Raw genomic sequence first — 16188 nt, 5'->3', positions numbered from 1 at the left:
ATTCTAGATTTTGCAAAGTTTATCTTTTGTCCTGACATTTCACCGAAGGTTTGAAAAACTGATAGGATCGAGTTTGCATTTTCAATGTTTGCTTTAGCAAATAGGATAAGGTCATCTGCAAAGAGTAAGTGCGTTAAAGCTGGAGCTGTAGGAGTGATTTTTATGGCGTCCCAATGACTTTGTGAGGTAGCTTGGTAAATAAGCCTAGACAGAGATTCCATGCAAATTATGAAAAGATAGAGTGATAGAGGGTCTCCTGTCTTATTCCTCTCGACGGTTGGAAAATTTAGTCGGCTTTCCATTTATTAGGATAGAGATAGAAGAAGAAGTAACACAATTCATAATCAAAGAAATTAAATCATCCGGTAAATTAAGGTTAGATAGCGAGAATCGAATAAAAGACCATTCAATTCTTTCGATCACCTTTTCTAAGTCAATTTTGATCATCATTTGGTATTGGTTACCCTTTGTTTTATTGAAAGAGTGGATAGCTTCCTGAACGATAATAGCATTATCCGAATCACGCCTATTCGGAATAAAGTTACTTTGGGTCGAGTTAATAATTTTATCTAGGAAAGGACGAATTCTATTGACAAGGATCTTGGTGATCGTCTTATAGATGGTATTACAAAGGCTTCTAGGCCGGTAATGGGTGACTTGTTTCGGCATAATCTTTTTTGGAATAAGGACAATGTTAGTTTGATTAATTTCCGGGTTAATGCATTTCGAGGAGAACGCATCCATACAAGTATTAATAATGGAGAAATTAGTGTTATCCCAAAATTTTTGAAAGAAAATGGGATGCATCCCGTCTGGTCCCGGAGTCTTTGAAGGTTTGGAAAAATTAATGGCTTTGTTGATTTCTTCGATCGTAAGCGCTTTATTGATAATTTGATAGTCATCCTTTGAGAATGAATTGCCCTCAGGCAAAACCCTTAGAAGGGGACAACTCGTTAAGTTGGTTGTGTAAACACCTTTGAAGTGATTTTTAATAATATTCTTTATTTCTTTAGGATTGAACGTCCAGTTACCGACTGAATCCACAAGATCAAGAATTTTATTTCTATGCCTTTTTTTAATGGTAGAGATATGGAAGAATCTGGTATTAGCGCCACCGTCTAGCATCCATTGGACTCTAGATTTCAGTTTCCAAAAGTCCTCTTCTTGTTTTAAGATGCTATTAAAATTACGATAAAGAGTTGATTCTAGATCATAGTGAAAATTAGTTTTTTTAGTCGGGTCTATTTTTTGAAGACCATTCATTCTAGCTAAAATATTTCTTTTATTTTTGAAGAGCTTACCAAAGGTTTCCTTATTCCAAGAGGTGACATCATGCTTAAAACGATTAGTGGCGTTAAGGAAGTTGTAATTGTCATGCCAACTATTTTTAACAATATTTTTAAAGTTGGGGTGGTGCAGCCACATAGTTTCAAAATAAAAGTTCGAAGTAACGATCTTATCACTTCTAATAAGATTAAGTAAAAGAGGGCAGTGGTCTGAATGAACTCTAGGTAGGTGCATAACTTTCGAGTCAGGAAATAAGTTAAGCCATAACGAATTACAAAGAGAACGATCAAGCCTTTCCGTAATAATACTAGCATTATTTTTATGCATGTTGGTCCAAGTAAATTTCGAGCCAACAAAACCTAAGTCTATCATATGTAAATTATTGATGCATTCAATGAAATTAGTAACTCTTCTGTTGTCAACCCCATTCCCACCGAATTTTTCTAACTACTAGTAACTTCGTTGAAGTCTCCCCCATTAGTCATGGCCCATCAAATTTTGTGGATAAATCGTGCAAGTTTTTCCAAAGGACTTTTTTGTAGTGATAACTATTTCTAGCGCAAATAAGTGAAAGAGTCCATGGTGTAGTATTCGGACTTACTTGGAGGCTTGCATGTATTTCCTGCTCCGTAAGTACAAGAGGATTCATAATTAATTCATTATTATTCTAACAAATTGTTATACCACCTGAGTATCCAAAAGTCGGTACATATATGATATCCGTGAATGGTAAAAGTTGCATGAGAGGCTCTTGATCTGATAACCTAGTTTCTGTGAGAGCTAGTATTGTGGGATTGTAAGTAGCTATAATTTCCAGTACATTCCTTCTGAAGGACGGATTATTCACGCCTCTACAGTTCCAGATGATAATCTTCATGGATGGTTGTGTGCGTAGAGATGATGCCCCTCCTGGTGCCAATGACATCTCCAGGTTTATCTCAATTTGGTTCTGGAATAAGGAGAAGTCCCTGTTCTGTCTCTCCGTTGTTGCTAATAGGATGACATACTGATTCATATGGTTCTCCGGATAGGATTTGATGTTGATCGAAAATTTTGGTACTGGCAAAGGGATTGTCACTAGGAGACGTTCTTCTGTACTTTGTCTAAAGGTAAACGTTAGCAAATCCTCGAGAGTGATCGGAATCATTACCTGGGTGGCGTCATTTGTTAGTATTTCCTCTTGATCCTGTGGCTGGTGTTGAGCATTGTTGTCGTAGGATAATTGATGTTGTGGCGATGGTGGATTGTTGTTCGGCATCTGTGGAACTTCTTGGTCGTTTATCATTACCTCCCATGTTGGCGATATGGCATGCAGTTGGTGACTGGCCCAATTTGAATAGTTCATCTGTTGGGATGAGTCCCAACTCATGCTGGTGTTGTTTTCCATCATTAAGTTCATTTGCAAGTGCAATATTGTCGTTTCTAAGTCTATTAAGTGTTGGTTCTGCGTGTAGTGGGCGTTCACTAAATTGTGGTAATTTTGAATTAGCTCCGATAGTGTGATAATGGGTGGGAAGAAGCCCATCGATAGAGGATTGTTTTGAGCCAATTCGTTTGTTTGTTGCATCATCTAGGTTGTCGTCCAGTTGGGTTGGTATATCCGGATGTTCTCGTCTAAGTTTTGGAGTTGTAGTGCCTCCCAGTTCTGAAAAATATTGACGTTCTGCATGGGCTGGGGGTTCACGTCTGTCCAGTTTTCGTGGCTGTTTATTGACGAGGGAATTTGGTTCGGTGGTGTTCAATGATTTTGATGGTTTTGTGGGTTGCGGAGGCGATGGCTGGTGGGACGTCGCGGCATCTTTGGGTATGGCTAAGTGAGATTGTGTTTGGGTGATAGATGGTGATGAGTCTGTGGTGTTTAAAGATGGTTTTTGAGTTTCTTGTAGAAGGAAGGAAAGGTTTGGTAGTAGGGTTGATGTTCATGCTAGGGTTATCAATGGATGAAGTACTGGCTATATTTGTAGCTGGATTTTGTTTTAATTGATCATTTATAGTAGAAATTCTTTGACGAACTCTTCCTTTGTTAGGTGAGACCATTAGCAAGTTTTCATTTGTATGTAGAGCTTGAGAAGGTACGTGAGTCGTTGAAGCATTTTTTGTAGCATAGTTGAGAGTTAAAGGAGTGTAGTTAGTGATATTGATGTTTGAAAGAGTAAAGTCAGAATAGAGTAAAGAAGTATCTGGTGAAAGATTTGAAATATCAGTAGGGTTATAGAATCAACTATTTAAGGAAGTACAAGTACTATAGGAATTACTATTTGGGCTATCAAGGGGCTTTAGAGTAGGTGATGTAGGAGTAATTGAAATGATTGCAGTGGAACTAGAAGACTTTAGAGGCATTACTTTTCTGGGAGAGTTAGTGAAATGAGTGGTTTGAGTAGACTGAGAAGTTGAGCACATGTTGAAAGGGTTATTTTGTTTTAGGTGTGATGTCGATGGATTTAGAATCACTTCTTTGGGTACATTGATGACTGTCGCGTCCATAGTTATGTTCATGTCTTTTTGAGGAGGTACGTGGGTGTGTGAGGGTGGTGAAGGATCAATTCTTTTTTCCTCATTATTTTCAGAAATTGAAAGATTATGAAATCTATTGGAATTTATATGATTTAGATGATTTTTCGTGGCAGCGTTGGGATTATAGGATAACTTATTTTTTTGTTTTCGATCATAGAAAATAGTGGTCCAAGTAAAAACGTCGCTCGTACTATTTTTTTCATTTTTTTCTGTTGTTTCTTTTTTTTCATCATTTTTTTTTTTGAAGCTTCTTTTTTTTCGTAATTCTTATTACTATTTTCGGCATCAATTTTTTCTACATGAGTTCCCTGGAAAGGATTGGTTGTATGAGTGGCCTGAGGGCTTGACTTTTTCTTGTCAGGATTTGTTTGGACAGTAATGAATGTTGTGACCTAAACAACCACATAATTGACATAAGGGTGTAGTACTTTCAAAGAGGATCTTTTGTAGGTGAGACACAATAAGAATATTCGAAGGAAGAGGTTTATTAAGCTTTGTTAGAATGCACAATCTAGCGTATCGTCCTCTTGAAGCATTTCTTGTGCAACTGTCTATTTTCAGGATAGTTCCTATAGTGTTGCTAATTTTTTGTAGTATTTGGAGGTCGTAGTATTCAGTAGGAAGTTCAGGGAGTCGTATCCAAATAGTAGTGTAGTTTGGGCTTTCAGTTAAGGGGTTGAACTTTGGTTCCCATTTACAAATGGAAAGATATTGAAAGCCGATGAACCAAGGTTCATGAAAGAGAGCTTTTTCATAATTTTGTTTGTGAATGAACTTAATGAGGTAGAAGTCTTCCCCTAGGTTGATGAGGTTAAGGTCTTCATTAAGGTTCCATACGTTCTTTAGTTTAGATCGGAGATAATTATAACCTTGGCTTTTTCCTAAAAGTTTCACTATAACAACTTGTTCCCAGGGGGTATATAATTTTTTTTTGTCAGAAGTGAAAATGGGTATGAAGAAGGGGTGGTTAGAATTGTTTTTTTGTTCATCATCTAGGTTGAAAAGATGAAAATCTTTTTGGATAGAGTGAATGGGGTTGGTGGGATTGTCAATTAAAACTGTCTTTAAAGCTCATAGTACTAGTACTAGAAGTAGAGAATAAAGGAGGAGAGGATGTTGAAGGTACCTCTTTAGGTTTATTTTTGCATAACAAAGATGTTAAATTTGGTCATGCATGGGTAAACAACTTGTCCTTTAGGCTCCGGACTCTCTTTAGTTGTATGCATGTGTAAATTGGTCAATTTATCGAATTATTATTTGACATAAATGTTCATGAAATACATATCAAAACTAATTTTAATTTTTTTTCTGTATAGATATGGATTATCAACAGTTTGTCCATCCAGGACCATCACATTATGATGTATATGCCACGCAAAGTAAGTATCGATCCGAAGCTATTTGGAGAGACATTAAAATGAGAAAAGGCATGTTTGGAAATGCGGCGTGATGATAATGATTTTTGATAATATATTAGTAGTCCGTTTCAAATAGGAGTTTCACCAAATATTGATTGTCCATTGAACGTAAAATAATTTGCATCTCGACCAAAAATAATCTCATCATTTTTCGGGTTGGTAATACCCATTTTACTCCTAAACAACCTTTGCAAATGATCATACTTGAGAGATAAAGGAAATGACTGAACCACTATAGGACGCCGACTATATCGAATCGAATTTCCACCATGCAAAACTTATTATTACCTTATTATCATCCATCTTAAAGTAAGAAATGAATAAGTTATGAACTTTGACAATTAAAGAAACTGCACTCATACTCTTTATATAGCATCGTAGATTTTGAAATTGTTACAAGGTAACTATGGAATCCTACCTTACAAGGTGAATATGAATTCCTACCTTACAAGGTGAGACGAATTATAATCAGCCAGCAAAATCCCTTGTCAGCTGTAAGTCCCATCTTGCAGACACTCCTATTTTTTTTTGTAAGTGACTCCATTTACCTTGTACTTTTTCAGTCAATCATCCATTTTCAGATAAGATAAGATAAGGTAAGCGTGTCCATTTACCTTTTAAGGTAAAATCACGATTCTACCTTGCACTTTAACATGTAACCAAACAGTGTTAACTTTTAATGGACAAAGTAATTACCTGTGTTTAACTTGTCCGTTTTGGTATTTTTCAATTTTGATATGCCCCTTTAAAATTTTTGATTAAAAAACTTGCCCTTTAGGCTCCGAACTCTAAAATAATATTTATCTCAATGGACATGCTAGTTCGACTTTAGAACTTGATTCAATATTATAATAAGACAATATGGTGATAACGGAAGACATTTCCAATTTTAAACTCAAGCAAATCGTGGATAATATCATTACTTACAAAAAGAGGACTGAAATACAATCAAGCATCAGTCTTCCCAACAAAATTTAGCATCAAGCAATGATCAAAATTTGAGGATATACTAACTTTCAACAATTCCAAGGGAAGGCCTAAGGACTAATACAACTGGACAAGTTACAAATGCCTAGTATTAAAATAAAATTTGATAAAGTAAACTTTTTAACAAGCTAAGGGCTCGTTTGGTTGGGATAAGTTATTTCGGAATTAGCTATTTCGAGATTAGTTATCCCATCATATATATGAGATAACTGATTCAATCACTGTGGTAGAAATGGTGGGATAACTAATCTTGGAACTAATAAATACCCCAACCAAGTGCCCACTAAAATAATCCTGCATTTTATTTTGAAACCTTAAGTTGCTTTTACATAGTTGGCATCAAAGGAATTATAATTTATTGATCTTCTAAACTTTTGGGTGCTGGCATCACTCACCTAAAGCAAAAAGGACGCAGAGAAAGAAAATAAATTTGCAGTATAACAGAAAATGGAAGAGAATAGAATGTTATTTTCTTGAACTCTCTGCTTTTACTAAGATGTGAGTAAGCACTAAGATTATTTTGACTCGGTAAATAAACGCATAAGTAAAACAGTAAAAAGAAAATACTAAGATTCACTAAGTTTTAACACTCCCCATTAGTGCATGCTTATGATCAATTACTCCAAGAGCAGCTCTGAAATATTCAAATTTAGGCTTTATCAAAGCCTTTGTAAATGTATCGGCAACTTGCTCAGTTGCAGAAATTCCTTTCAGTACATTCTTGCTCCAATAGTTTCTCTCGAATGTAGTGATGGTGAACCTCTATGTGCTTCGTCCGATCATGAAAAATTGAATTTGATGCAAGCTTGACAGCACTTTCATTATCAAAACTAATTTGAATAGCATTATCAACTTTGCACAACATCTCTCCTATTAATTTCTTTGATACAAGTATGATCATGATCATAACATTTTTGAGTATTTTTGAAGACTAGTCATTAAAGGGCTCTTATGTCATTTCTCTATTATTTGTAATGTTGTATAAATAGAACCTTGTAGGGTTTATTTTCTTAGTTTATGCTTGATATTGAAGACACTACTCTTGTGAGAGAGAGTTCTCAAAACTGAAATTAGGGCATAGCATAAGGGTGGATTCTCTTGTGTGTTGCAAAGCTTGAGACTTTGGTGCTTTGAGAGGTGGATGCCCCTCTTGTGTCATTGTAACAGTTAGGTGTTTGTTGTATGAAGTGTTAAAGGTCCAAGAGTGAATATGCTCTTGGGTTGTTAAGACTACATCAACACTTGTCTAACTATCTATCTTTGTTTCTTGTCCTAATCTTGTAGTTTGTGATGTTGTTGTTCAAACCGTTTGGTTATTGTGGTTGTAACATTGTTGTTCTTCATTTTTATTGTCATAATATAGTTTGATTTGCTGCTGGAAATTAGGTGTTAAACACCTTATTACATAGCGTTCTTGTTGTGTTCTTGAATCCGAGAGGGGTCACCAAAAGAGGTCCATAGTTCCTTGAACTAGTGGACAGTTTTGGTTTTTGTTTTCTTGTGTTCTTAGGCTGTGTTGTATCATTTGGTATTAGAGCAAAGTTTGATTTTATTCCAACAAAATCAATCTTGGGATTGTTATCTTGAAAATAAAAAAAAAGTGAAAAGAAAGAAAAAGAAAAAAAGTTATTGTTCACGTTTTTAGGGTCTTTCAAAAAAACTTGATTTTTTTGTGTTTCTAGACACTATTAGAGTCTAGAAACTGAAAATTCCAACAAAAAAGAAGTGTCAAAATCGAAAATACCCCCCCCCCCCCTAAAAAAAAACAAACTAAATCCGTTTTTGACCCTAGGTCAAATTTTGAGTTTTTGATTTTGTGTTTTTCTTATGTTTTTAGTGTTAGATTTGTGTTCTCTAACACTATAAGAGTATAGGGTTAGAATTTGAGCTAAATTGGAGGTTATTTGTGTCACCCACCATTGTTAATCTTGAGTTTGAAGAAACCTGAAGGTGAGATCTCATTGTGGGAGGTTGTTTTAAACTCACGTGTGTTTTATTTTGTAGAATTTATATTGTATTGTTGTATGTGGCGTTGTGGACTTATTGGGTGTCTTGTTGGACCGTAACTTGAAGGGTTAGTTTTGGTATAATCACAATGGATCTCGAGGCTTTAAATGCTCAAACAATGGATAATAATGCCATCAATCTCATTTTGGCTCACCTTAAAACTATGTCCCGAGATGTGGCTAGGTTGAATATGGGTCTTGAGAAATTAGATACGGATGTGGCATCAATAAGTGAGAGATTAGAACGTGTGGAAAGCCAAAGGAGTCGGCCTTCCACACCTCAAAACAATTCCCCAACTAATACTCCCGGGACCATGCACCAAATGCTATATCCACCAATTGCCACAAATCCAACCAATCTCTACTCCCGAAGCCAAGAACAAGATAGACTAGACCATCCTCCACTCCACCAAGTCCAACAAGAAGGGCTTGGAACTCAAATACCACCACCACACCCAAACCCTCTTATCCAAACTCCACTTGACCAAAGACCTCACTATCCAAATCCAATCCTGCCACTACAAGCTCCACTTAACCCAAATAGACCCATCCATATTGAGGGCTATGGTATGGGAGAACAACATGGTGGTTATGGGCCGTATTATGATGTTTACTTGAGGGAAGAAAAAATGAGGGGTATACATGGGAAGTTAGACCGAGAGGTGAGATATGGTCATCCAAATCGAGATGTAGGTCTCAATTCCATCAAAGTATGCCTTCCCGTTTTCAAAGGTGAGAGTGATCCTGAAGCCTACCTTGCATGAGAGTCATCTTGTGACAAGATCTTCCAACTTAATGATCTCACCAAAGAAAAGAAAAGTTGCTATTCTATAGCTCACTTTGAAGGGTATGCTAATATATGGTGGGAGTATGTTAAACGGTTTGGGAATGAGATGATTGAGGGATAACCTCCTCCTTAGTTTCGGTTGAAGAACCTTATACGGCAACGGTACTTGCCCGAGACTTATTGGCATGAGCTTCTTGCCAAATTGTATAATTTGAGGCAAGGGAGCAAGAGTGTCATGACTTACTACGATGAATTTCAACAATTAATGTTGAAACTTGACCACCGAGGTGAGCAAGTAAGTCATGACATTGTGTGCTTCAATGTTGGGTTAAACAAGGACATCTCCACTCGCATGACGCTTCACAAATTCGACACCATAGATGACATCTTCCACGCGGCTTTAGAGGTTGAGAGGGAGCTCAAAGAGAACTCATTCATGGCTACCCAACCCAAGGCCACTAAGGGTTTCCAAAAACATCCTCCAAGGTATGAAGGTAAATTGGATTCTACTTTCAATCCCAAGGGGTTTCAATGCTTCAAGTGTCAAGGGTGGGGGCACAAGGCTAATGAGTGCCCAAACAGGTGGAATATGATCGAAGGGGGGTAGATTGTACTATCTTGGAGAAGAGGTGGGCATTGAATCGGTTAAGAATGATGACAAACCACAAGATGGAGAGCAAAAAGAAGACGAAGTGCAAAATGAAGAGTATGGAGAAGATGTGTGGCCGAAAGAAGGAGATTGTGAAGTGCCTTTGTAAAAGAGGTGAGCTCGTGAATTTGTGGTCAAATTCCTCTCAAGATGGAGAGGATGATACAAGAATGATCATGATCATGACACTTTTGAGTATTTTTGAAGACTAGTCACTAAAGGGCTCTTTTGTCATTTCTCTATTATTTGTAATGTTGTATAAATAGAACCTTGTAGGGTTTATTTTCTTAGTTTATGCTTGATATTGAAGACACTACTCTTGTGAGAGAGAGTTCTCAAAACTGAAATTAGGGCATAGCATAAGGGTGAATTCTCTTGTGTGTTGCAAAGCTTGAGACTTTGGTGCTTTGAGAGGTGGATGCCCCTCTTGTGTCATTGTAACAGTTAGGTGTTTGTTGTATGAAGTGTTAAAGGTCCAAGAGTGAATATGCTCTTGGGTTGTTAAGACTACATCAACACTTGTCTAATTATCTATCTTTGTTTCTTGTCCTAATCTTGTAGTTTGTGTTGTTGTTGTTCAAGCCGTTTGGTTATTGTGGTTGTAACATTGTTGTTCTTCATTTTTATTGTCATAATATAGTTTAGTTTGCTTCTGAAAATTAGGTGTTAAACACCTCATTACATGGTGTTCTTGTTGTGTTCTTAAATCCGAAAGGGGTCACCAAAAAGGTCCATAGTTCCTTGAACTAGTGAACTGTTTTGGTGTTTGTTTTCTTGTGTTCTTGGACTATCTTGTATCACTCTTCAACCACATACATTCTTGAGCAACTATAGTTGTAGCTATGCTCTCAACTTTGGTGCTAGACAATGCTACCACTGATTGCATTTTGCTGCACCAATATACCATAGTTGAATCAGTGTTGAAACCATATTCTGAAGTTGAATGTCTATCATTCACATTTCCAGTCCAATCCGCTTTTGTAGATCCATTTAACATGGACTTTTCATGTCTTCTGTACATAAGACCATTATCAAGCAGCCTTCACATAACGAAGAATTTTTCTTGCTGCATCAAGGTGTGAGATCCTTGAACGCTGCATGAACTGAGAAACAATTCCAATAAAATAAGCAATCTCCGGTCTTGTGATAGTAAAATAAATTAACTACCAACAAGTTGCTGAAACATTTTGGCATCTTTTAATAGTTTTCCTTCATTTTTCATCAGCTTGAGAAGTGGTTTTACTGGTTTGGCTTTTTTTTTTTTTGACTCTCCCATGCTAAATTGCTGCAACAGTTTATTTGCATATGTGTTTTTGAGAAACAAAATATCCTTGATCTGTTTTTTTCAATTTTCAGACCATGAAAACAGCTTTCCCTCAAATTCTTCATCTCAAGTCGCACGGAAAGTTCATTATTCAACATATAAATCAAAGCTTCATTATTTCCAGTAATGATTGTTGAAACATATGTTCTAAAAAATACGAAATATATGAAGAAGAACACAAAGATGAAGGCTTGAGAATATGAACAACGAACACAAAATTTGAGGTTTGAAACACATGCGAAACACTTTTCTAAAAACGATATTTGCTCCCTTTTATCCGAGATTGCTATAAGATTGTACACAAAAAATTTTAGTGGATATAATAAGCCTATGAAATTCTATACTAAAAAAATAGTGAAGAAACTTTTTTGAAAAGCAAGAATTATGAAATTTGATCTTTAAACAAGAATTTTTATTCTAAAAAAGCTATAAGAAAAATTCTCTGTAAAAGTTGTAAAGACGTTTTTCTTTAAAGTTACGTTATAAATCTGAAGAAAATTGTACTTAAATAGACACGTGGTAGCCAAAGAATGAAAGAATACAACATTTCATTAAAGACACACGTCTTCGTAAAGATACCTCTTATAAAAATACTTATAATTGGTAATTTAATTTAAATAAAATCCAACAATTCTCTACTTGCTTAAATATAATTGGGACATAAAGATCAAGTTATGTTCATGCATGAGTAATATATCTTTCAATTTGAATAGTGTTGTAAATCTTACAGAAAATACCTCATCATGAACACTTGTAACAAATTCACATAGCTTGAGGCATGTCAAGAGACATCATCCGTACAGATATATCACCCGATATGTTTGTATTCCCCAAAATTCAACAAGCTTTTCTAATATAAATTAGGAATCAAAAACTAACAAAGATTTAGTAAAAGTAAGCCCAACATCATGTAAAATGGAATGAAGTATATTATCAATTGACATGTTCTCTCTTATCTATTTTCCAAAAAGAAAGGAGTTCAATACATATAGGTTCAGATCAACATCTTCACATAATATGTTAAAAACTACCAATGGATTACAACCAACAAAATGGTCAAGAATTGATGGCTCCATAAGGAGAATAAATTTCGAAAATAATATGGCTTTAATAGCACTACCATAGCTAGTAATTGAGGTAAAAAATGGTTACTCATCATAAAAATAACATTAGGAATTGTATTAAAATATAATAGTCTGCCAAGATTCTTTAAGGATTAATAAAGGTAATTAAAGGTTATTTAAATAATAAAGAATATATTATGACTTAATTTTGAGATAATTAAAAATATGTTAGTTTTAACAATCTCCTATATATCTCAAAAATAATACTCCCTCCATTTCGGAATACGTAAATTGTTGGGTATTTATTGGTGTTTCAAAATAATTGAATCATTGAATTTTTTTTCAAATTTACCCTTATGATTTGACAATCAATTCATTTTTGAAAAGCTATTACAAGGTCAGCTTTTTCTTTTTTAGGGGTAAAAATAGAAAGTTGTGTTAAATTTATGTCTTTAATGTTTTTTCCTTAATCTGTGTGTCAAAATTCAACAAATCATTTATTATAAAATGGAGGGAGTAATATTTAGGAATAGAACAAATAAGAAGTTTTGCTGGGTTTTCACATATGAGTGCGATGCATCAAATATGTTGTCTGTAGACTATAAACTAGACCTAGATAAGACAAGATATAAGGTTACAAAATAATTGATGAAGCTTTCGACTTTTATGAGCTAAAAATTATTTTGTAAGATCAAAGTCTTATTCTATCACATCATACTCGCACAATCTTTGTCATTATCGCGGTTGTGCGCTAAAAGACCATACGTATGTCTTGATATTCATGAGTGCTCTAGAAATCTATCATAATTTCATAGGAGCGGCACCACTCCACACTCATATAGGTTCTATCATCAAGTGTATTCAATAGAGCAATACACTAACTGTAAAAGATAAGAATAGGATTAAGAGTTTTAACTTAATCCTCACTTTGCCTTGCAACAGTGTACTACTTTCACACATCATAGGAGGGACATAATTTAATAGTGCTTACATGACCAACTAATTACTTGTTGTTACTAATATGAACCTAATTCATGAGATTTCCAATCATTTAAGTTCGGTTACCATCATTGTTGATCATTTTGAACTGACTAAAAATTCCGCCCTCCCTAATATTTTCTTAATCTGTAAATTAATCAGATTCACTGCTAACTACTCAGTTTATTTACGTAAATAGTTTTATCCCATAACAATTGCTTTATCATTTCATGTCTCACATAAATGTGCCGATTTTTGCCATTGAATTTTTTTTTTTCAATACAAGCTATGGCAACCATAGAAACAAAATTAATATCACTACCAGAAAAAAAATGAAAAACCGATCACACATGGTCGTTTTTTTTTCATTTTTTTTTGTGGTCGCTTTTATATTTTAAAAAATTAAAATAATTATTTCAATAATTTTTATATTAATTATAATTTATTTTACAAATAAAAATTTTAAAAAAATAACAAAACCGACTACATATGGTCGTTTTTCTGAAAAAAATAATTAAAAAATATTTTTAACAAAATTCTTTATTGAAAAATTGTTTTTTAATAAAAAGAAAATACTTTTCAAAAAACCGACCACTTGTCGTCGATTTTTAATTTAAAAAAATACTTTTAAACATAATCTTTATATGTAGTCAATACCTATATATATGTAATCAAATACATATATTAGTTTAATAAAAAACATTTATTCTTAATCAGTATAATAATTTTTTGAAATTACATTGATCACACGTAGTTGATAATCAGTATAATAATAATAAAAATCAATCATTCTTTAAAATTTTATAAAAATTACACTTAAAAATATATCAAATAAAATAAACAAATTGCGTTAAACATAATCTTTATCTTTTACTTATGTTTTAATATATAAAATAAATATTTTCCTTCCTATATACGTTAAATGACGTTAAACATGCATAATTTTTATAATGAATATATATATATATAGCATACCGTTGGGATAATGATATTATGTTACAATTTTCGTCATAATAATGTAATATATAACCGATAATTCATCAGCATATAATGAACGTGTTCTATTATAAGGTAATATACTTGTGGATGTGATATATATATATATATATACACACACACACACATATCATGTAGAGATCGATTGATGGACGATTTAGTCAAAACCTAGTATATTAAGCTAATCAAATATAATTAATTGATCACTCATCTGAGTATGTATATGAAACACGTCGCATCATATTATTGGATAATATACTTGTGTATGTATGTGATATATATAGTACATATTTAGAACTTGACATAATATATGTATATCTCGTGTAGTGATGTATGCAGTAATCGACAATTGTGTGTGATGTTTATATACTTATTTGATGTTTATATATGTGTATATGTGTGTGATGTTTATATACTTATTTGAAAGTTGATAGACAATTGAATATATGTATATATATATATATTTATATCTCGTATAATGACGTATGCAGTAATCGAAAGCTCGATAACTGAATCTATATGTCAAAATATTTTGAATAATACATTGATATCATACTATTGAGGAAATAGATATACTATTTAGTGTGAATATGTAGATACGCATATATTGTTGAAGTTGTAATGACGTACGACAAGTAATCAATAATTTATTTGATTAACATATTGTATTACGAGGTATATATATATATATATATATCAATGAATTTTGCAATTTATGATAAATTTTTTGTTAGTTAGCATTTAATTACGATATTATATATATATATATATATATATATATAATATCGTAATTAAAAGCTAATTAACCAAAAATTTATTGTAAATTGCAAAATTCATTGATATTATTATACGATTGAGGAAATATACAACTCGTGTTATTGTTATAAATATTATAGAATTTATTAAAAAATTAATTTATTTAAAATTAATTTTAATTTGTGAATTTATTGATTTATTAATTGTACTAATTAAAATAATTTTATTATTATTTTGTCAAAAGTCGATCACATGTGGTCGGTTTTTAATAAGTATACAGAAAACTGACCACAATTGGTCGGTTTTCAACAAAATAATAATAAAAAAATATTTTAATTATATAAATCCTATCCGACCTCACCCCCACATAACCCGACCCGACCCGACCTAAAATACTAATTAGTCAACTGCCCTAAACACACACACAGAAAATTCACACACAAACACACAAAAATACCCTAAACACACCCAAAATCTTCCTTCCAATCGCAAGCCCCGGCGACTGCTCCGGCAAGCTCAGCTTAGGCAAGCTCACCCTAAACACATGTTGTATTTTGTGAAATTTATGCTTTTTGAGGTTGATTTATAGGTGTATTAGTTTATATAATTGTGAAATTTATAATAGTGAAGATTAGGTTAGTTTGAACTAATTTTTTTAAGCTCGTTTGAAGCTCGAATTTTATTTAGTTATTTGCGAAAATTTTGAGCTATACACATAATTATTTGAACTAGTTTTGCTTTTTTAGCTTGTTGTTTTTGATTCTTGAATGGATTTTATGGTTTAGCTTGTTGTTTTTTACGAGGGTTTAGCTTATTGTCTTTAAAGTGAATGGATTTACTTTTATGGTTTAGCACTTTTGCTTGTTGTTTTTTATATGAGTTTTGCTAAATCACTCAAATTTGAAATATTTTGTCTTAATTTTTTTAGGTTCTTGATTCGGTGATTGGTTATCTCTTTCACTTTAATTTAGGCCAAGAAAAGGTAAGTTAATTTCTCTCGATTCACTATTGTTGTTATCTTCTTGTTATTATTCATATTGAAGTCTAGTGAAGCCGTGTGTGGCCTTATTTGATTCACTAGCATTGTTGTTATGTTCTTGTTATTGTTTATATTGAAGTGTAGTAAAGCCGTGTGTGGCCTTGTTTAATTCACTAGCATTGTTGTTGACATCTTGTAGGCCTTGTTGTTGCTCGTTTCTTGAATGTGGCTTTGGTAGGTGACTTACTTGCTTGAAAATGGTTAAGTCTAGGGACTTTAAAGGAAATTTTTTTGTTTTGAATGTGGTTTGGTAGATGACTTAGTTCTTGAAAATGGTTAATTGTAGGGACTTTAAAGGAGATTTTTTGTTTTGAGTGTGGTTTGGTAGATGATTTAGTTGCTTGAAAATGGTTAAGTCTAGGGACTTTAAAGGAGATTTTTTT

At 33.4% G+C, this 16188-nt stretch overlaps 1 protein-coding gene across 1 annotated transcript in view; it reads left to right on the top strand.

Moving 5' to 3' along the window:
* The first annotated feature begins 9351 nt into the window (after positions 1 to 9351).
* The window catches only part of LOC124897928, a 12686-nt gene continuing 5849 nt past the window's right edge, over positions 9352 to 16188 (top strand). Inside the window, exon 1 of the mRNA XM_047411551.1 lies at positions 9352 to 9493. Within this exon, the coding sequence (XP_047267507.1) occupies positions 9352 to 9493 (142 nt within the window). The remainder of the gene's footprint in view (positions 9494 to 16188) is intronic.

The sequence above is a fragment of the Capsicum annuum genome, chromosome 4 (assembly GCF_002878395.1).
Source record: "Capsicum annuum cultivar UCD-10X-F1 chromosome 4, UCD10Xv1.1, whole genome shotgun sequence".
Classification (NCBI taxonomy): Eukaryota; Viridiplantae; Streptophyta; class Magnoliopsida; order Solanales; family Solanaceae; genus Capsicum; species Capsicum annuum.
Note: the sequence above shows the minus strand (reverse complement) of the source record. Positions and strands in the feature narration are given on the sequence as shown.